General features: G+C 44.7%; 1 protein-coding gene across 2 annotated transcripts in view; it reads right to left on the bottom strand.

Annotated features, from left to right (window-relative positions):
• Positions 1-1,083: 1,083 nt before the first annotated feature.
• The window catches only part of LOC125774676 (uncharacterized), a 58,945-nt gene continuing 38,210 nt past the window's right edge, over positions 1,084-21,818 (bottom strand). For both annotated transcript variants that reach the window (XM_049444832.1, XM_049444831.1), the window contains exons 3-4: positions 4,341-4,642; positions 1,084-4,263 (exon numbers count right to left, since the gene is read on the bottom strand). In XM_049444832.1, coding sequence (XP_049300789.1) covers positions 2,503-4,263; positions 4,341-4,642 — 2,063 coding nt within the window. In that variant the 3' untranslated portion in view covers positions 1,084-2,502. The remainder of the gene's footprint in view (positions 4,264-4,340; positions 4,643-21,818) is intronic.

Genomic DNA, 21,818 nt, shown 5'->3' on the forward strand with positions numbered 1-21,818 from the left:
TAAAACAGTGCGTGCATCATGCTACATTAACGACAGGACCATGCTGTTACTCTGCTACAACTCACTCTTATCTTCCGATGATAAGGGGAAAAATCCGTTAGATATGTTTAGATATGACCTATCTACAATGGAGCAATGATAATTTTTAACATTAACACGTTGTGTGCCATGTCTATCATTTTTGATAGACAGTGAAGTTTCCTGGGGTTCCATGTCTATCATTTTTGATAGACAGTAGTCGTCATTTTCAAACTGTTATTTTTCCGCGGTGGCTGCACTTTTCTGCTTACAACCTTCGGCAAATATTAAGATAAGACTTTTATGAAACTAATAACATAGTTGGTTTTCGCAAATCTTCAGTCCATCAATTTATAAAAGTATATTTTTGGGATGCCTTTTTTCGAAAAATCTTAACGTTTTGTTCATATTGCTATCTCTTATGTCGCGCCGTTTGATCGTCTGCAGTGCGAGTGAGACAAATATATGCTTGAACAACAGACGATGGAACGGCGCTTCACAAGAGATAGCAATATGAACAAAACGTCAGATTTTTCGAAAAAAGGCATCCCAAAAATATACTTTTATAAATTAATTGACTTAGGGTTTCCGAAAACCAACTATATAATTAGGTTCATTAAAGTTTAATCTACATATTTGCCGAAGGTTTTTTGTAAAAATGTGGTATCTCCGCGGAGAAATAACAGTTTGAAATTTACATTTCCTGGGGGGCCATGTCTATCAAAAATGATAGACAGTCAATTTGTACACAAAAACGCCGTGGCCTGCTAGGAAACATCACCAAAATAAGCGTGGCACACAACGTGTTAATTGAATTCATTGAATGAAAATAATTGAACCAAACTGACCTCTGATTCTAGCAAGATCGGATATTGTTCTCATCGAGATATAGAACAAAAGGTTTGCGGTAAATTACCTTAAACCTGAATGAAGCTTCCATACTTACTCAATTTCTACAGTTGAAGTAACCAAACGCTTGACAATGTCCCAATCGGATGCTGCGATAGTGCAAATAACTCTCCTATATGTACATATTCTTTCCATAATTTGGCATCGAACGCAGGCTTTCAGTTTAATGTTTTATTTTTCATAGAAACTTGTGACAAATACAAGGAAGAATAACATTTCCGAACGTGGGTATCAATAAATATACTCGTTCCCTGCCCAGATCCTTAAACATGATCTCCGTGGAGTAGAGAGTGAGAGAAAAAAAAAACAACAATTCCACTGGCTTAATATAATGTCTAATGTCTTGGTTTTCCAGCTTCCATGCATTCAGCACACTCGTTTCTCTCGCTGTGCCATCCATCCTGTACAATGTCCAACAACATTATTCGCTCTTCTTATATGCAAGTTATCGTATTAGTACGTACTACCTTATCTTTGCTCCCACGGTTAACTGTATGTTATCGGTTTGTGATCCCATGTTCCCATAATGCGCAGTTATATGTATTAGCCGTGCCATTCGGAAGCTTTTACTTCTTCGGCGTGCCATTGTACGTAGCAGAATCTGCACAGTCTACTAAATTCCTTAATGTGCGACAGTAAAAAAAAAACACAACAACTAGTGGGTCTGGTGGGAGTGAACAGGTTCTTGTTTGGAGGAGTTTGTCTACCCTACCTGCATCAAGGAAAGCGAAAAAGATCGTTTTGCGGTGCAATTTTCTATCCCTGGTATAGTCAGTTACTATTGGAGAGAATACATTTCAATATCTTCCGGAGTAAGATTCATCAGCACATTTAGCTATTAGTGCGTGGGCACCAACATAATATCCATTTGCCATTTCCATGTTATAATTAAGCGTAGCTTGCTGTCTGTAACTGTATGGACATTGATTATAAAATAATTTATTTGGTATCTGATTGGATCGTGCCATCGGTTTGCCCTTTTTTGGGCGTACCAGTGCCAGTTAATGTGTGCCAGCTCTGAATTGCCAAAACATTTTCTGGCGATTACGATCGAAATACAACTGCTTAAGCTAGCGGCTAACTGTACGGTAAGGCTAAATCTTTAACAACGAAGCAGTAGCAAACAGTTTGCCAGGAAGGAGGAGTCTTTTCCGCCCATTGCCCCGTTTTGCTTCCCCCTCTATTTGCCTACCCTTCGAGTCCTGTATGGGACCATTCTTCTTCGTCACACTGCACAACAATGTAGCAAAGGTTTAGACTAACGGAAATGGAAATTAAACAATAAATTTAATTGCAGACACGCTTGGTTGCTTTGTGTTTCACACGTACACCCCCTGACGAGGATCGTATCTGTGCTAGAGCATTAAATTAGTGTACTACTAGTAACTGTAACAATAGCCACGTAAGCCTAGCTAAGAAATTATGGGTTTGAAAATACTAATCTTGCTCCCGAGGTGCAAGTTCCTACACGAACTCGCACTGACGACAACGGTAAACGGATCAATATCCTTAAAGAATCCTACATTTCTTGAACTAGCAGCATTAACAACGATCATCTGCTTTCGACGCCGTGTATCAAGCTGTGACCGATTTTATCGACGGTTGATTGTCCTGGAACTCGACGTAACCGGACTCGTCGCTAAACTCGGAATCCGAATCGATCGCCTGCAGATGATTGATCAGCTCGGTGTTGACTGCGGCCACGGTTGACTTTAGGCGCATCTGGCGCACCTTCGGTTTGGTCGTCTGGTGGTGAGATTCGTCGTCCTTTCGTGCTTCGACAAGCGAACTGTTTAACGAGTCCAGCGGCGAATCGATCGGCTCACTAGCGCCGGTTGCACTTCCGGCCATCGTCATTGGGATAAGAAAGCTCGACTTTACGCCTGGTGCTGGGAAGGTGATGCTCCGCTTGAAAATCAGTTCCGGCGAGGATGTGACACTGCCCACGTCTTGCGGCACTTGGTGTCCGGTACGTTCACCGAGCGGCACGTGGATCACTTGATTTTCGGCCAACTGTTCAAAACTACGGACGCGTTCCAGCACCGATCCTGGCTTGCCTAAGGAAACCACTGTGGCGCTACGTCCCATCATCGACCCATTACCACTTGCTCCCGAGTCGTCCGTGTTGGTCGTTACCGTGCTGGACGTTTCGCAGCCACTCGATATGGACCCTTCGTCACTGTCCGGGTGGGTTGAGCCACCGGCCGCCTGCAATTTGCTCGTTACACACAGTAGCGACGGTGGTGCCGTGTCGTCTTCGGTATGTAGGCAACCCGAATGTCGAAGCCGTTCGTCCGACAGACGCCGATGGGAAACGGATGCGGCTGATTCTGCAGCCGTGCGAAGCATTTCCAACACCTCGTCCTGGTTGAAGAATACCTCATCCGTTTCCAGATCCACATCCCGGTCCTTCAGCTCGCGGGTTCTTACCTCAGGTGTTTCCGATTCGCCCACAACACCCGGCAGCGAATAATTGTCCAAATCGTCCAAACTGAGCGCTAGCCGTTGTGTGTCTTCCAACGTTACTGGCAGACTGCCATGGTGCTGGCTGAGGTCGTGCATGCTGCAAACGGTGGCCGGGTTAAGCTTCATGTCAAAGTACGAGATCAGTTCCGTCGAGAGCGGTTCGCTCGAGTTGTAATTATAGTGCGCTAGGAATGCTTCGAAGTCATCCTCTGACGAGTCGGAGTTGTGGGATAACTTTGAAGATTTACCCATCTTCGAATTGGGGTTCGTTTCCATCTGTTTCAAACTGGCCTCCGATTGAGGTTCCCCGTCTTCCCTCGCCAAATCACGCTCATCCTCTTCACCATCCTCTTGGCTGATTGTGTCCAGAATAGAGTCGACCGATTTGTTCATCGGACTCACGTGCACGATGTTCTCATTCTTGAGCGGTACACGCGCCTCCACGTCCTTCGGTGACTTGAAGGAGTTCCGCAACCGCGATCGTCGTATCGAATGACCCCGTCGACATCGCCGACGTCCTAGGGTGGTCGAAGGGAAGAGAGCATCCTCTCGGCAGCAGGCTTCAACCACCGTACTGCCACCGCTACTGGTTCCAGCTTTAGAGGCGCGGCCACCCATCGCTCCTTCTCCTTCTTGCGCTTCGTTTTCTTCTTCGTCCTCCTCGCCAATCATCTCCTCGATGGCCATCAGCTTCGGAGCGGATTTGGAGCGTTCGAGCGGTGGCCTATAGTTGTTACCACCGACACTCAACATGATCTTCCGTCGGGGCATGCTTGGATTGTCGTACACACTGTTTGCCAGACTGAGGCGGGCATTCTGGCGGTTTAGTTTGTCGCGTTTAAATTCACGCAAGGCTTTGGCTAGGTTTTCCTGAAAATAAAAACAAAATTGTAACAAGAGTTAGCTGCCGGTGAACAAATTGGGAAGGAAGTACACTAACAGCTTACCTTCAGGATGGTGCTGATCTCCTGGGCGATCGTTTCTTTGGAACAAATGACCGCGTGACAGCGGAACTCATGCTTCAGCTTGCGGCCTTCATGCCGGTATATCCAGCAGAACACCCGCGGATAGTTCTTTGGCGAGCTGCAGTAGGTGATCCGATGCGACCAGTACTCGGTAAGGCCGTGCTGGCGGGTAGTCGCCTTCAGACCGGATGGGCATAGACACAGCTTCATCATCACGTCCGGTTTACTGTTTTGGGTGTAGTTACGCCACAGGGTAGCCAGTGGTTTCTCCACACATCCATCACCTACAGGAAGGGAATAAAAATTGGGCCAAATTGAGCAATTGGTAAGATCACAGCCAACACATACAATACACAATCCGACCAGTCTTAAATCATATGTACATTCATGCTTCTTAAAACAGAACCTTGAAATTGTTTTCCTCCGAAATCGGTCAACTCGACATGCTGCTTTGGGGCGGACAATTGAACGCATTGTGGAAACATTGTAACACACCCCCGTGGACAGAAAGGTTGGGCGCGGTGGCAGAAGTTAAACCAAACGTAGAAAAAAAAACATCAACTCCACCGAAAGGGAGTTGCGTGTGATTTGGTGTGCCCCTTAGACCTTGAAGTTCTAAATTTGTGGAATATTTTGAAGCCACGAATAACAACATGCAGCAGAAGCGCACCTTACAAAACGTGACAACGCCGTGTCCCGGGGATCGAGGGCGTCACCGCGTTGCTGTCTTATGCAATTGCCTGCAAACCTGCGCTGCGTGTCGCGTCTGTTTCGATAGCAAAATGATTGGAAATCATTGTCTGCCTGCAAAGACCATCAGCAGCTGATGGTGCTGCTTATTGTACTTTTCCATCCGCCGTTCATCGGTGGTGCTGGCTATTATGGCGTACCTCACCATGGTACCAATAACCTTCCACTAGGGTCTAGGTTGTGCGGTGTGCGTTTATTGATGACACGTGTGGTGTGGTACAGGTGATGGCCTTTTACTCGCACGCACCAGCACGAGGGGAAAGAAAAGAAAACCTGGGAATTTGTTGGACAGGTGAAAAGAAACAGAAAATGCAGGTCCAGAGAAACTACACGGACTTATAAGGGCGGAAGTAGTAATGATTGATAAAATGCCATTAAGTTTTACAACTGTTCCATATGTGCATTCGGTTACACTTTCACCCCCCCCCCCCCCCCCCTTCCTTTCCGACTCGCCTTCTCCAGAACCATTAAAGTTCCGGAAGTTTATGTAAATGCATACAACCGAGTGAAATGATTTCTAATTTGTGTTATTTTTGTGGGAGTGCCCGAATTACCTGCAGGTTGGGCTTGTAAGTGCATAACACGAACACATTGTGATGATGCATTTACGGCCCATTTGATGATAATGCTTGCCGAAAGGGACAGACGCGCGTGCGACGCGGCGCGTAATGAAAAAAAAACTCCACCCACCGGCGATCATCGAAGCGTTTTGCGGTTTTTGCCAATAAGGTCACCGTGCAACGGAAGTGCAGGCAAGAATGGTTTGTGGCCATGTCATTTGAATGGTACATTCTAGTCGTAAATGGTGAAATATGACAGAAAATTCTCGTCCAAACGATCATTCACTTCGATGGGTTTTGAGCGACAGAGGAATGTATATTTTTTTTGTGTGTTTGTGGATACTATTATTCCAATGAGGAAATTAATACTGAGAGGTAATTTGTTTACTAGCGTTGATTTTAATTGCCAGTGACGGCAGCTTTTTTCCAGTTATTGAGGAAAACAATGATAGATTGCGGTTATTGTTTTTCCGCTTGAATGGAATTGTTAGAAGATACCAAAATGTGCCTGTTTTGAGTATTTACGCAAGAAAAACATTTTGTCTATGATTTATTAACATTTTTAAAACACGTTCCAATAAAACATCATTAGCGGAAGTGCCTCAGTGCCGCAGTACAATCTGGACTCGTTCGTCACCGCTATTGCCGCTACCGAACGTATGCGAATTGAGCGCTAATTGTCTGCGTCAGTTCTTGCCGCCCTTTCACACCATCCGATGATAGCGGGAGCATTATGTCTGGCAATAAATTAAGGCCACCTGGTCCGTCGCCAAAAACACGTCCTGCGCTACAAAAAAAAAATTAGCTCGCGCGAATCGAACGGAACAAAAAGTGGCGACATCTAGTGCGCGTATATACCTCAGCAGAGATATCACCCCGTCAAGGTCAATATGGACCGCTTGCGGAGGAACGTTTGTTCAGACGTTCGCATCATCTCTCCGGCGTCTTTCATATGACCCGCGCGACTTGCGTGTATTTCTGTATGTGTGTTTGTTGTAGGATTTTTTTCCTTGTTGTAACTACGGTTTGCGGGCTTAAGATAATCAAACACGATCGACAATCATCTGGGGAAGGAAGCGTCTCACGGTGTGATCGTACGCAGTGGAAGGCATCGTAAAAATACATGTTGAATTAACCAAAAAAAAAAACCGGATGGCAACACGGTTAAGATTCGTCGATGTATTCACCTGAGATTGTGTGCACAATTAACCACCGGGAACCGGTTTCAAACCTCTAACATTCTGTTGACGAGTCAATGATTCGCTTTGATTACGTTACGATACGGTTCGCTAGGGATATCTAGAGGGATTACCGACATCTCCAAATTACCCATAGAGATGATCAATGTAAAAAAAGGAGGCTTCAAGGATAAATCTTGGCTATTAACAATATCCCCGGGAAGAATGTCTACAAAAAGTGACTGTACTGCTAATTAGCTGAACCGAGCTCACCGGTGAATATCTGGAAGTTCTACAGCTGGAAGCGGTAGACTGGTTGTAGATAATTGCCGGAGTTACCGGAGAACTAAGGAATTAGTTGATATATGAGCCAAGAATGGCAGAGAAAAGGAAAGGTTTTTCCCACCAAGCAATAAGAGATTTTCCTTTCGACGAGAACTCGTAGAGCTAGTAGTGTAAAGCCATAAACTGGGAAAGTACCACATTTGGAGACCAATTTTGGAAAACAATGTCTTTTATTTTACCATTAATAAGTATCTATCTTAAAGCGCGTTTTTGGGTAAAATATAATGGAAGTAAAAACTTCTGTATGCATAAAGCATTTGCAACAAAAAAACATTGTAACGAATAATTAACGATGCTTGAAACAAAGGTTCACATTAAGCATGTATTCTGCTTACCGAAATAGTACAACAATTAACCCACTCATCACTCGTAAACTAACCAAATACGAAAAAAAACTGGAACAATAATGTTATTAAATTTTGTATAGCTGGCCATAACAAAAAAAAATTTATGCACCGCATGTAAGTACTGTTCATCACATTATATTGGGCTCTTTGTTGCGTGGGGGGGAGGGCATAGGAACTGCAAAAACGAAGGCAGATAGGGTGTAGAAAAACACGTCTTGTGCCCTACACATATTGCGGCTAATTTGCATACGCATACAGGTTTGTACGCTCAAACACGTTCTTGCTATTTATCATCGGCTGACGATAGCTCGGTGACTCGCGTTCGGTCGGTACGGCAACCTGGACGATCATGGGTCAGGTGTGCAGCAGCATAGGGATAGATAGGTTTGCGACGTTGTCGACTGTCTGGTACCGTTTGTGACCCGTTTTGGGGCAGCTCAATTCTGCTTTCTCGCTAAAGTGATTGAAGACATTTTTCACTTTATTTATAACACACACCTTTACCCTAATACACGTTGACCATTTGCACGTTCCGGGTGGCACGATTTCACGGTCGGCCCATCACATTATCGGCGGCGGTTTTTTTGGGGTTTTGTACTGTCCCTTTGCTACCTCATACTATTGACACGTAGTTGCATTAAGCCAATGTGTCACCGCTGTGGCTGTCCCGGTGGTTCTGGATGACCTATTCGAGAATAATAACAGCGGACCGACGACGTGACAGGACGACGTGAGACAATTCATTAATCGACCACCTGTCATAACCTCAATTTAGTCGCACCTCAATAATGGCGCCATTGCGAGAGAGAAAATGAGAAAGGACACTACCGGCGTTCACGTCCGATATGACGGTGTGGTCCGAGAATGTCCATAAATTGTTTCCCACTCTGTCCACAAGGGAAGTAGGGAACAAACAGGGCTAATAAATCAGATCAAGTGGACCATCGAATCGATCGAAAAGTGATGTCAAGCGTTTTGGTCCATTACTTTCTAATGCCTGCAGCTAGAACACCAAACCCAATACAAGAGTTCCCGAGGGCCATCGAACGAACCATCACAATGGAACGCTATGAATGTCCCAGAACATACCATGGACGGAAGTGAACGCATGGTCGCATGTGTCTGACATCTCATTAAAGTAACGTGATAATGAACTGTACAAACCTCTTTTTACCAGATATTGTGGTACTTTACAAGCCACCAACGCCATTGTAACCACTTTGATAGGATGTTTTGATAGTCTGACAATCAACGTTCACACCAATCGCGTACAATCGACGTACGAACGTGCCAAATTTCGCGAACAAACAATCTAAACGATCAGAAACCGGCCCATTTCGGTAGAGGATAACTTCTCGGTGATCCAAAAGCGGTTCCTACATTTCGGGAGGAATGTCTAACAAATTCCCAAAAAAAAACATCAAGAAATTCCAATAGAACAAAACTGTACATAGCTGATTCGGCGTACTTGTTGGGTAAATATTGGTTTTCCACAAAAACCCAACTCCGCATTAAAAGTACCTCGGTTTTAGTAACCTACGGAGGGGACAAGTCTTTCTGTGTGTGTGGGACTATAACTTCCAAGGCAATTGTTGTTGAAATTTCAACAAACGTAATGTAACACCTGAATTTGTATGGCCGATATGGCAATCAAAACTGGTGGTCGGCATGCCGAATACTCTTCTAATGTATGCCAATCAAAAACGGACGCTGGCGCGATCCCATCCACGTCCATCCTACCCTCTGTCGTCGAATGCTTTTCGGTATGTATTTTGCAAACAATATTTAACCTTAGCGAGATTTTAACAACGGAATTGCCACGCTCGATGCTCTGTTGACGCTACCGATTGACGTTGCTAATGGATGGAAGCGGTATTCTTTATTTATACAAGCGTTTGAGAATATGTTTGCTTTCGTCTCGAGAACAAAAACCCGATCAGCTAACAGTTGGACGACGATAATGTATGATAATAGGGAAGTTGATCGGATAGCTTTATTTGGAATTAAAGTTCTATTGCAAATCAAACTTCCTTAGGCACCAGTTCCTGTGAATCTTTTAGGTAAATATTATTCATCTACATTCATTAGGGAGTCCACATTGCCCAACAAAAAAAACACAAGCATATGCCTTGATAACAAGTGAAACTTGCTAATTTTAGTTCTCTTTTGCTTCGTACCGTAGGTGCAGATAAACATGGGCGAGGTAAAGGTCACTACCACCTTATCTGGGGATCGTAGCATTTTGAAATGGAGAAATTTTTCCCATGCATTAAACAATCGCCTATCGGCACAATGTTGGGTACAAAACCTTCCAAAACAGCACACTTATTTACAGCCAAAGTGCATACGGTGGTGGAAAAAAGGGCATAATTATGCTACGCTAGTAGATGTTCGAAATCTGCCGACGGATTTAATTATTTGCTGCGCAAAAAACGCCCCTCGTCGCTAGTGTCTGATGTTGGTTGTATCTTCTCCAACCGTGCACTGTTGCTTCAAGTGTGATGCTTCACGGTAAAACCCTTCAAAGATCTTCAACACGAAAACCCTAGATGATGAGATCTGAAAAGCAAACATCAACAACAATCGCACCTCGTACGATCGCACTCCAAAAACTAGCCTTACTTTCTGCGCCCTTTTGCACCACACCGTGGATAAACTGTGACTTGCGGGAAGGACGTCTCCATGACCCTCGCGTGAGGGTAAGGGTTGCGTGATTGTTTGTAGAGTGCCCGTGCGTATGTGTGGCCGGTAAGCTGGAGGTCGTAAAACAATTGGATCATAGTTTGTTACTAATGGGGTGGAGCGATAGAGAAAGGGTCGAAAGCGCCATACAGCGGGTGAAGAAAGATTCTACTTTCTTCTTTAGCCGGTTAAAAAAAAACAGCTAACGATCGCTAATGAAAGCGGGTCGATGCTGTCAGTGGACGTTGACGTTGAGTTAGTACGTCTAAGTGTTCACATAACGACTAAAAGTATGGGGCGTGGGATAGAATTTTTCAGCATAAACGTACGCTAAAAGCTAGTGAAATCCCTTTTTAGAACCGATTTTGATAACATCACACTAGAATGTTAATTATTAGTACACGCAATATTACCAACAGAGGGCGCTAAATGCTTCAACTTTAATAATCGCTTAAAATTTTGCATATGGTAGCGGCCATTAGCGATGTTTTTACCAACTAATGCATTTTTGATCGTCGATCATTACCACAGAAATAATCAAAATAGAACTACATGAAGTAAAGTAGTATCATAGCTAAAGACTAAAATAGCGAAAGAATCTAAATATACTAGACAACTGTTACAAGAATATTAACAAACCCATCTCATAACGACTTCACATTTGTAGGTGTAAAATTTTTAATTGTTCTCTCAACTCCTTCTCAGCCCGGCGTTTTTGTATGTTATACAAGCAAACGGAACCCACCTCTACCTGATATTGGGCGAATTATTTTGACAAATGTGTTTCAAAAATATTTGCTTCCAAATGCGTAACTTTATCGTTACAGCAGCGAAAGTTGTTGGGCGGTTTCTTTGTCCAAACATATAAAAAGAAAAGCAGCACTACAGGTGCTGTTGGATAAAGATTTTATATAAATGGGAAAGTTTTTTTTTGCAAAACAAAAAAAAAAGAAACCATGACTAGTGAAGTTGAGATAGGTTAAAGGCGTTAAATAAGTGGTATCAGCTAAAGAAGGGTTTTAATAGGAAAACTTCATCTCGTAACTTGCATCTATTCAGCGACTAATTCTCTAGCCCATCCGCCATTCGAAACATAGTAGTAAAAAGCAACCTTTTTTAATAGAAATTTTTCTTAACGTTGCTGAAAACTAATCATGCGTGTTTCTTTTAACACGATCAAACAGAAATGGTTCGTTTCGAATCACAAGCGTGCAAAACACATTGCGCACTCTATTTCCGCCTTTGCCGTAAGTGTAACCGTCGTAAGCAGCGGTGGAAGCGATACGATTTCGATTTCATTGCCCAATAATACATTGCCCCTCCTGAGAGCTAACTACCTACTGTGTATGGGGTTTTTGGTCATTGATCATTAATCATGGATTTATTGGCCACTCTGTTGCGGGCACACAGCGGTGCAAATTGTTGGATAGGTGAGTGATGGCCCCGTGTACAGGCACACAGAGAGGCCAGTATGACAGCGATACTGGGTGAATGAGAAGATCCCAACGGATGCAACGCGTGTGTGTTACATAGGAAGCGGATTGGTGGTATGGTTGCGTTACGTGGTGCATCGGGCGTATGTACTGATGGGTGGAAAAATGGAAGAATTAATGGTGAAATTGCATAACGTTGCAGCGTTGTAGCAACGCTGTCCGGGAGAGGCATCGGGCTATTCAACTGCAAGGTGAATCGAACACTGAGGATAGTCTATAATTATCGATTAAATCAATCGTTCACTGTCACTCGATAGTCCGGTAAGATAATGTGTTCCAGTCCGCCCGTTTTGTGCCTTTCATTTTATTCTACTATCATCCCAGAGAGTCATAACATGCTGGAGATCCTGTTGAAACTCTGTATGACAGGCATCGTGCTGGCCGCCTAATGAGCGAAGGACAGTTACATCGAGCTTTTATAATCACCAGATGGCGCCAGCCCTCCGGAGGTTGGTGACAAGCTTCAAAAGAGGCTTGGAAATAAATAGACACACAGTGCAGTACAGTTGACAACAAATAGTAGAAGGTTTTCATTTGTATACGGCTCTAGCCCGGCAGCGACATCAAAGCTCTGTCAACGGGGTTTAATGTAACACATCGTAACAAAAACTTCTCGCCCCCCACAGGAGACACAAGCTGATTCCACCAGAAAGGAAGCACACTGGCAAAAAGCAATCATTATTTTAATCAGTTACCAGGTGGCCGCTCAAGGGTACATTGCTTTGATGCCTTCAGGGCTACTAAAAAGATTCAGAAATAGTAAAAATAGCTACTGTTTTGCAAAACATTGCATAACTACTGTACACATCCTCCGACTCAACTGGGACAGAAAACATCTCCAAATAGAAGAAAAAGCCAAGTCCGAGTGTTAAATCATCGATTCACTTTGTCCACACAATACTCTTGTGCGGTTCAGGATACACTGCCGTGCAGGAAAAGTAAACCTCCTTAAATCGTTTCCAGACGTAATAAATTGCTGTTGGTCGCTGATCGTCACCGTTTGGCGGGGAGAGAGGGGGGGCGGGAAAAAAATAAAACAAAACTTTATTACATGCCTTTTGGGACAGAAAAGCGCGAAAACCACCATAATAATCACCCCGATTGATCATTGGACGTAAGACGCGCATTGAGCGAAATAAAAAAGTAAATGGCTTAGTGGCTTGTTGATGGAAGTTGCGTAAAGAACGCAAAAGAAAGGAAAAATTGGAAAGCAACGAAGAAAATCACCGGTGGTCTAGTTTCCAAAATCGACGACCGATGCAGATAAAGCCAAAAAAATAAGCAAACAAAAAAACTGAAGCGCGAAATGTTTTCCAATTATTTTGGTGCCAAACTTATAGCACCGCGTGATCGTTCGTGTGGAGAATGAGTAAACATCAAAAAAGAATGTAAAAATTTTATACAATCCATTAATATTTTTTTTGGTGCAATTTTGTGTCGTTGTTGAGATAAATGTAGAATTTCGGTTCCGTCCTTTCTCTTTGCCTTTGGCCCGAAATCCACGCGCAAATTGTGCCAAACTAATCCCGTTGACCGTTGCATAAAAGTAATCCGGTTCAGTAGGCATAACCGTTGCCCAACTGACATCGATTGACATTCACCGAAACTAGAGCTACGACTAGGAATATCGATTGATGTAGTGTTTATAAGCAGTTTATGACATCGCCACCATGGACGGCCCCCACTTGCGTTGCTGCTGTTTCCTCTTTCGGCGCACCACAAAAGCATGATTGATTGCTGACGGGGAGTAGTGCCACGAAACACAGCAAGATCCTAAAACATAGCCTAGCTTACATCATATGTGGACCTGTTGGCGATCTTACCGGATCAAACGGGTCATCAACTCTCTGGAACCAGCTGTCACTAAACTAGCATGGATGGTAGTTATTGCCGATTTGCGGATCGTTCCTGCATTTACGATGGCAGACTCTCTGTTGCTATTCCGCATTGGGCATCGTGTTTATGGAGTCAACACCATCATAAAATAGTACACCAATTGAAAACAAAATTCATCGTATCACCGTATCAGGCATCGGCGAAGCTTCAAAATACGACGATAAAATGGAATGCAACAAGGAAGCACCTGACGAGCGGCAGACTATTAAAACAAAATAACAATTATTTACTTTCACCAACTTACGCAGGTCCCAAGTGCGTGTCTGTGCCTTCGCAAAGTTCGGCAATCGAAGTCGAGAAACTGCAACCATTCTCCCGCCTCAGTCGCAGCACTGAGACCCGGACGGACGACGACGCATTTGGTTCAAACCAGCAGCCCGGGACACCACCGACGATGCCGTTATGAAAGTTGGTCTATCTGTGCGACACGGAGTGCGGGTTTTACGGGTGTGCGTGCGTGTGTCCGGTTTTTTTGGGACTTTTGGCCGTGTTAGTGTAGTGAATTTTTGGGGTATTTTTACCTTCCTACTCACTCAACCGGTTTACCGATACACGCTGCGAGTTATTTCAAGACATTATTCGCGACGCTCTTAACCGTGGTACAGGGTGGAAATGGCTCTTATTAGGTAACGCCTTGGATTTTTGTGGAGGGTGTACTACAGCGACTACTCCGAGATCAGTGAAGCACGGGCGTAAACAATAACAACCGGTGACAGTTACAGCTCGGAAGCAAACTGTCAAAGCGTAGCACTAACAGGACCTAAATGAAAAGTGAAAAACAATTGGCCGGGCCAGATTTAGATAAGCGTTTTCGGGATGCAAACGGTGGACAACTCATATCCGAAAACAGGGTAGGGTGCGCACCGTAACAATGCAGCGTAACGAAATTAAGTGTGCTCATTTTATTTACTTTCAATATACTAGCTTTAGTACTTTCGATACGTAGATTGATTGGGCACAGAGAGGGCAAGGCGCCATTTCACGCATCAGCAGCTACATATAATCCCTCAAGGTGGCAAATAGTTTATGGTATCCTATCTTAAGCATTCCCATCTGTTTGCTACCATTGTCAACTGTGCGGAATGCCAGAGGAAGTACGTCGATGAGCATCGATATCCGACGCTTTACACAGGAGGGAGACGCATTTACCAAGGTGTACCGTAACTTCACAAAAACCGGTCACACCATACCCTGCGTGCACGGTACATTGCGTAAGCCTTCTCGCTACAAATCTCGCAGGTATGCCGAGCGCATTGCACTTGGTGCTGACCCGGTCGAGGCTCACGGAGCTCTCAGGCTTTGCACAGTGCTATCTAAACATGGTCACAAATTGGAAGTTATTTCGGAAAACATTTGTAGCACTGCAGCATTCGGACATCATCCGGTTCAGCTGTCGAAAAGGGCTATTATTTTGAAAGTTGACGGTAATATTTTGTAACCGAGCTGCTGGCAGCAGTTGGGATGAAATATGTGGTCAGGTGTTTGAACGCCATGAGGCGAATAGAGTAAACATGAAAAGCTCCCTTATGTCATGGTAACGTTGGATTAACTCTGGGGCTTTTTTATCAATGTTCCCAATGCCTCCCCTCCTCAATGGAGCGTAGACTCTACATCACCTGGGGTGAGATCATCTTCAACGTAGTAAACTGGGCATCTCTCGTAGCAATTCCACGTTGAATGCTAATCATGCACAACTGAACCGAGCTGTGTACGTCTTGTGGTTTTTATGGTCTCGCTAATGGTAAGGTAGTTAAACCCAGGGTCTAAGTGTGTTGCCATCCGAAAGTCTCCAACGGCATTAGGACAATGTAGATCCGTTCAAACTACGAGGGAAAATAATTTGGCCGCTTAGAGTCGCTTAGACATTCGCTCACAATGGAATGGATGCATTGGTGACTGCACTGATTAGCGATGCGCACGTCGTAATCACCCAACGGGCACGTCCCTGGGTAGGGTCACTACCGCACACACTTTCACCCTTCGCTCTGCCTACCTCGAAAAAGGTATGCGACTGGGGGAATCACGTCCGATCGTGGTCGATCATCGGAATACGCGAAAAGGGTCTTTGGAAACTACTCTACACTGCAACACCACATAACGAGGTCACAACGTTTGGAGTACGCTGATTCGGCTGTTCGCATTCCTCACTACCTTTTGGTCGCTTATCGCTCCGGTATCTGTTTTGTTTTCGCTCTGAATGTTGATCTGCCCCGCCAAGCCAAGTTGGCGGCCCTATAGCTATCCCGAACCCAAACAAAGCGGACCGCATCCAACGGGGAATAATCAATTGGTGCACTTTTTTTTCGAGTGTCGGCGTGTGTCTTTCTCTTCGTGCCAGTGCTCACGGGGACACACACTTGCTGGTTTTTTTCTTGTGGTGGATGCCATGGATTGTTCACACACCACTGACACCGTTTTGTGCCCATCCTTATACGAGGAACTTAATAGTTTTCTTTCTCTTCCTACACGATGCGCTTAGTGCATCGTTTGTTCCATTTCCTTTGCGAAGCTAAACTCCCCCCAGGGTCACCTTCGGAAAGGAAACTTACCCAAAACGGACGACACGAACCGCGCCCAGTGTAACGAGCCGGCACACACACACCCAGCCCGATTATTAATGATCCCGTTCTACTTAGCCATCGCCGTGGTTTCACTTGCGGTTAAGGTCCCAAAAGAATCAACACTACTCGGCAAAAGAAGGGCACGGCTTAGGCGGTGATCCAATCCGATGAGATTCTCTGCCGGACGTACGAAGTCGTGCCAGCGAAGATACTACGACTCGATCTAAAATCATCACCCAGAGGATACGAAGGGCGAATGATCGTTCCCAGCGGAAATAGAGGTGTCTCTTTGTGTCCGTACATTAGCCACGGTCATTTAGCGGCTTCTAAGTAACGAGTGGCAAATGGCAAGCGCAACCACTAGCGATCGATTTCTACGACATCGCGCCACAACTTGGCCCGGATGGATTTGAATTGACACAAAGGAACTTTTACCTTTCGGTACGAACATCAAACCAGATGAACCTTTCAGGCCTGCAATCATTGTGCCACAGTTTTGTGCTTCAATGGTACAGAAAAAAACCCACTCCTCCGTCCCAAGATGCTTAAAGTAGGTCAATCAATATGGTTAGCAATAGGCATTGCCCTGTGAAGATGTGAAATGACCCACCTGGATAATTTGTGACGCAAAGAGAATAAATTAATATTGCACACATTGGCAAATCCTTGCAGTTCCAATTGGAGCTAGAACTGCAATAGTAAACAAGACATTAAAGTTCCTCTATCTTGTTGAGAATTGTTTTTTTTCTGTTGAGCGAAGGTTTGGACAATAACTGACCAACAGATAACGTATCTAGCGTAAGTTTTAATATTCATTACAATGCGTCCTGTAATAAGTCATCTGTTGTGTTGGGAACTCTCAGAATATGTTGGAGAATTATTAGATTTTACTGACCTCAGTCTGATAGCCATCAGAACACAAAAAGTGTCTTCACAAACGGTACACAGAGATGAAATGGTTTTTGTGCACACAAAAAAATCGATTACGAAACACACTATTTCTCCGGGCCGGTACCGGTGGGGTATCGTGTGTAACCAAGCCGAACATGCATGCTCTTTTCGTGCCGGTTATAGCAAAGATTCATGCACACCGTTACAGTTGGCATGGCTTCCCAAGATAACCTGTTTTGCAGTTTTAACTGACAGTGGCACGGAACGGTATCAGCGTGCAAGAGGTGGGAATTCGAATTCGAACATAAGAGGGCTTGATAGGTAATGGGGAGCACACGGAAAAGGGTCGAATGCATTTATTGCAAACGGAATGGGGAAATTGTGGATTTGATTTTCAGACCCAAGAAAATGAATCACTGATTTAAAGGATTGCATACGGCTCGAGTATTTTCCACGATACATAACGACACCGGGAGGGGGGCTTTCAAATTCTCCGAAAGATTGATTTGTCACTGGAACAAACGGTGGCAATCGTATCGCTGCTAGTATCTGGCTAGTGATTTCCAGCCCATTAGGGTGGTTTTATTGCTTACCTATAATTTTCTGCTGATCGCAAATTGTGCTCATGAATCATTTATGCTCATCATGGGCATGCACCGTGGAACACCGCATGTGTGTGTGTGTGTGTGCCCCTTCACATTATGCATCCACCACACGATCGACGCCCATTGTTGGTATGATTCATCAAAGTTTCCGCATGGTACATGAAACAACCTGGGCTCTTGTGGGTCTTGCCCAACCGAAACATCAGAGAGCGCTCGCGCGCTAACAAAAAGCATTGCACAACGATCTCAAGGCAAGGAAGGCTGATGATCACCCGCAAGCAAAGGGAGACGATCGTCACGTATAATTTATACGACGAGAAGGCGAGAAATTTGGCAGAAGCAGAACATCCCAAACGGTCGGTAAGCATTTCTAGTTGGGTTTGCTCCCACGTTTTAGAAACTTTGGAAGATTACATCACGCTCAAGAATGCCACTGGAACGATACCGTGGAGAGGTCCCCTGCAATGTAGCACTAGTGGCATCTATCGATTCTCTACAGCATTATCGTATGTGGATAAACCGCCCCCAGGTCCCAAACACCAGCTCCGGTAGGACGGTGTAAAATTAAAGCATGCAGAAACATTCAAACCGGCGGGCAGGATTTACGGTAGGTCCTATAATTTCGTCACCACAGCTCCGATGTGTTGTCCACGGCAGGGGAAATCATCTTCACACACTTGATAATTATAGCGCGAAGTAAAGTTCATCGAACGCCCGAAGGGATGATGGCAGGTCGCAATCGCAAACGGGTAGAAGCCACTGATCGTTGGAATGGAATTCGTAATAAAACTCCTGCGGTTCTGCGGCATGAAACGCTCACTAGCGCCCTCGCAAAATGCAGCACACAAATGGTGCCCATTATACGATCGCGTACGCGCGTTGCGTCATGTGCGTTAGCATTAGAATATGTGCGAGTGAAATTGCATTTACTTTTATGGTACCCGGGAGGGATGATCGTGTGCTGCAACAAACGATTGTTTCTACACTTCAACACAAACACACACACGAACTTCTAACGCGAAATATGCTTCGGATCATCTAACTGATTTTCTTTTTTCAATTGCTGTGGTACAGCAAAAACATGACCCAATATGACCTTAGTGGTCACCAAGAAATGAATCATATGGGGCGGATCTGTTTTTGGTTCTTCTTCTATTTGTTACCGTTGTTTTGAAAATTGCATCGATGCCGCCAGATTTGATACTGGTGTATGTACGAGGCATTATGTTTATTATGAAATGTGTGTTTTTTTCCTTCCACATTTCCTTCGCATGAAGGAAGGCCACCCCGCCGAACGGTGAAGATCAAAACCTGAAATTTGACAATGGCTGGCCCGGAATGGGGTGGGTGTGTGCTTTTTGCCACCTTCGCGACATGTAGCAACTATAATTGGTGCAAATCAGTGCGCACGCGAAACTTTGCTGGACAATTTGTTCACTTCGTTTGCCATCTGAGCCAGCCGCTTCAGACGGCTCTCATTTACCGAACTCTAACCAGCTTGCGCGGGATTTTTTGTTTCACGCGTTTGTTTCTACATCACCATCTTCAGCTTTGGACGATCAAAAGCTTCGGTGGACGTGAAGGGGTTACTTTTTTGCATCATAATTGTCTAATGCTTGTTTCCTTGGAATGCTTCCCACACCCGGTTCGCATCTTCCTTTACGATGTGTCGTTGCTGGTCGTTATGAAATGTGCTAAACAGTACAATCGCTATTTGCCGACAGTTATTACTTCATCTGTTTAAAATATGGTTTTGTTGAAAACTTTTGCAATACGATAGGTTCGCGTTAACTCGTTATGCTTGTTCAAAAGTAAACTCCTCCATTGCCTGATCTTATTTGTTCACACTGTACAACTTTGCACATCAGTTCGCTTCCGATTTCCAATCGATCAAAATGGCATAATTGGCTTTAAAGTTTATTTGGCTCATGTTGCCCCTAAAGCTATGCAAAAGCATTACCCTTGAGCCATCGAGCTGACGCAACGAATGACAAGTACGAACGAATCATCCTCATGTAAAGCGATCTGTGTACAAAATTGCACCAAACTATCATATTTCCGGTCGAGACAGGTCGAGAGATCACCCCGTTTTTCGGCCCGTTACCGTGCCCGTCCTGCAGCGGTACGGACGAAATGGAAAATAAAATTGATGTGTCTGTTTGCCCCATTCCTACTCGGTCATTGTCTTTGGTTTTCCTTTTATGGTTTTACCCACTCGATTGGTCACGTTTCTGCATAACTTTTACAACCCTAACGCGGATGGCAAGGAGGGTCATAGATGCGGATGGTGGTGCAAAACGTTCGCCAAAGTTTTCTACTGGGCACAACCAGAACAGTGTCATCGGATCGCGGTTTGCCACTTGACACTGTTTTCCGAGCCAACCGTGCCCGTTCCAGATTGGTGGAAGTGTGAGCTTTACGCTCGAGAATGAATACCGTGAGAGTCTCGGATATACCGAAATAAAGCGGTAAAAAAAAGTAATGCTAGAGGAACACAGAAAACTTTGCTCGTTAAAACGCAACTTTACGATTTCCGGTTTCATAGCAACTGGAAATTGCGACGCATTCCGCGAATGAGCATCCGGGGAGAAGCATCTGCGATTGCTCTCCGTTAGAATTTATCAAGGGCTGCAGTTGCAAAAGGGTCCAAGGATGGGTCCGAAATGGTTGGGCGAATGGCCATAATGTAACAGAGAAGACAATAAAATACTTGTCCGTAGCTCAAATCGGATTTACGTCTACGTCCACAAGTTTGCTGAATCATCAATTTTGCATGCAGTCCCATATCCCATATAACTTCCATAGGGAGAAAAGGACAACGGTCCAAAGCAACCGAAAAGCACCCAAAATGTAAGTAACGCTTATGGGCAAATGAACGATTCGGTATCGTAAAAACGACTTCTTTCCAAGGGAGATGTTGGAGGAGTGTCCTAGGCTCCTAGTGAATACGATATATCTTTATAGTGACAATGTCGCTAATGATTGTTGTAACTCCATTTAAGTAGCCAGCGATCGATTTGATTCGACAGTATTATACGTGACAGTATATCAAACAAACAAACACAATATGCAGTATTTGTTCCTTCACAATATATTGCACTCTCTTCCTAGGAGTCGATACAACTCCACCCGATGGTTGTAATTAAGGTAACCTACTTCCGCTACCGCGAGAATCCAATGGTAAACCAATGCATCTCAACCTTCGCCTCTTCCCCCTCACACCCCATTGTGTCAACCGGCGAAAAACTGAAGAAAAATCTTCAAACACGGAAGCACCCACCGCAGCACTTAATGGAACCGTCGCGCGATTTTCCCGCGCTTACAAATGACAACAACCCGATGTGCGGTGAGCGGTGTCATTTATCTTCTGGTGCGGATCCCTTTTTAACCTTACAAGCAGGGGGAGGGGGAGGGTTGCACAAAACCAAAGGGGGGGGGGGGGGGGTGGATTTCTACGACTGCAGCGGAAGGTGGCGATGCAGATCGATGTGGAAAATTCGTCACGGTAGTTGGTAGGCTGCAACATCAGCTTCACTCCACAAACGGGTCACCCCCCCTTTTTCCTGCTTCGCACACGACACCCGCCCGGGGGAGGAGAACCACCGATGTACCGGAACTGGTAGCGTTATGGCGGAACGCGCGCTTACGCTGAAGAGAGAAGGTTTTTCCATTCGCGGAAGCAGCGCCAAACAATACACCGGCAAGCATCGTAAAGTAATGCTGCCAGCCTCAGTTACGGTGTGAAGCTGCTGGGGCGGGGGGGGGGGGGGGGGGGGTTGGTGCAGGTATGAAAAACGAAGAAAAAAAGGAAATGAAATCCGATGAAACGAACCAACACCATTTCTAAGCACTTCGGCACTTCGGGACAAGGTTTGATAATGCTAATAATGATGATGATGATGATGATGGTGTACAATCACATTTTCACGTTGGAAAAGTTTTGTTTTTGTTACGGAGATGTAGCCGAGCCGGAGTTGGTGGAATACTTCGTTTGAATGCTGCCAAGCATAATGGTAACGTGACTCGATGGCAGTGTACAGTAGTACAGTTGGTAATAGTAGAAAGTTGTACTACCGCATAGAATTTGCAGCTGGGACTATGGGTAACATGAGATTCTTGATTCTTACTTTCTTTTCTGCTGACAATGGAAAG

This window comes from Anopheles funestus, chromosome 2RL (assembly GCF_943734845.2).
Source record: "Anopheles funestus chromosome 2RL, idAnoFuneDA-416_04, whole genome shotgun sequence".
Taxonomy (NCBI): domain Eukaryota; kingdom Metazoa; phylum Arthropoda; class Insecta; order Diptera; family Culicidae; genus Anopheles; species Anopheles funestus.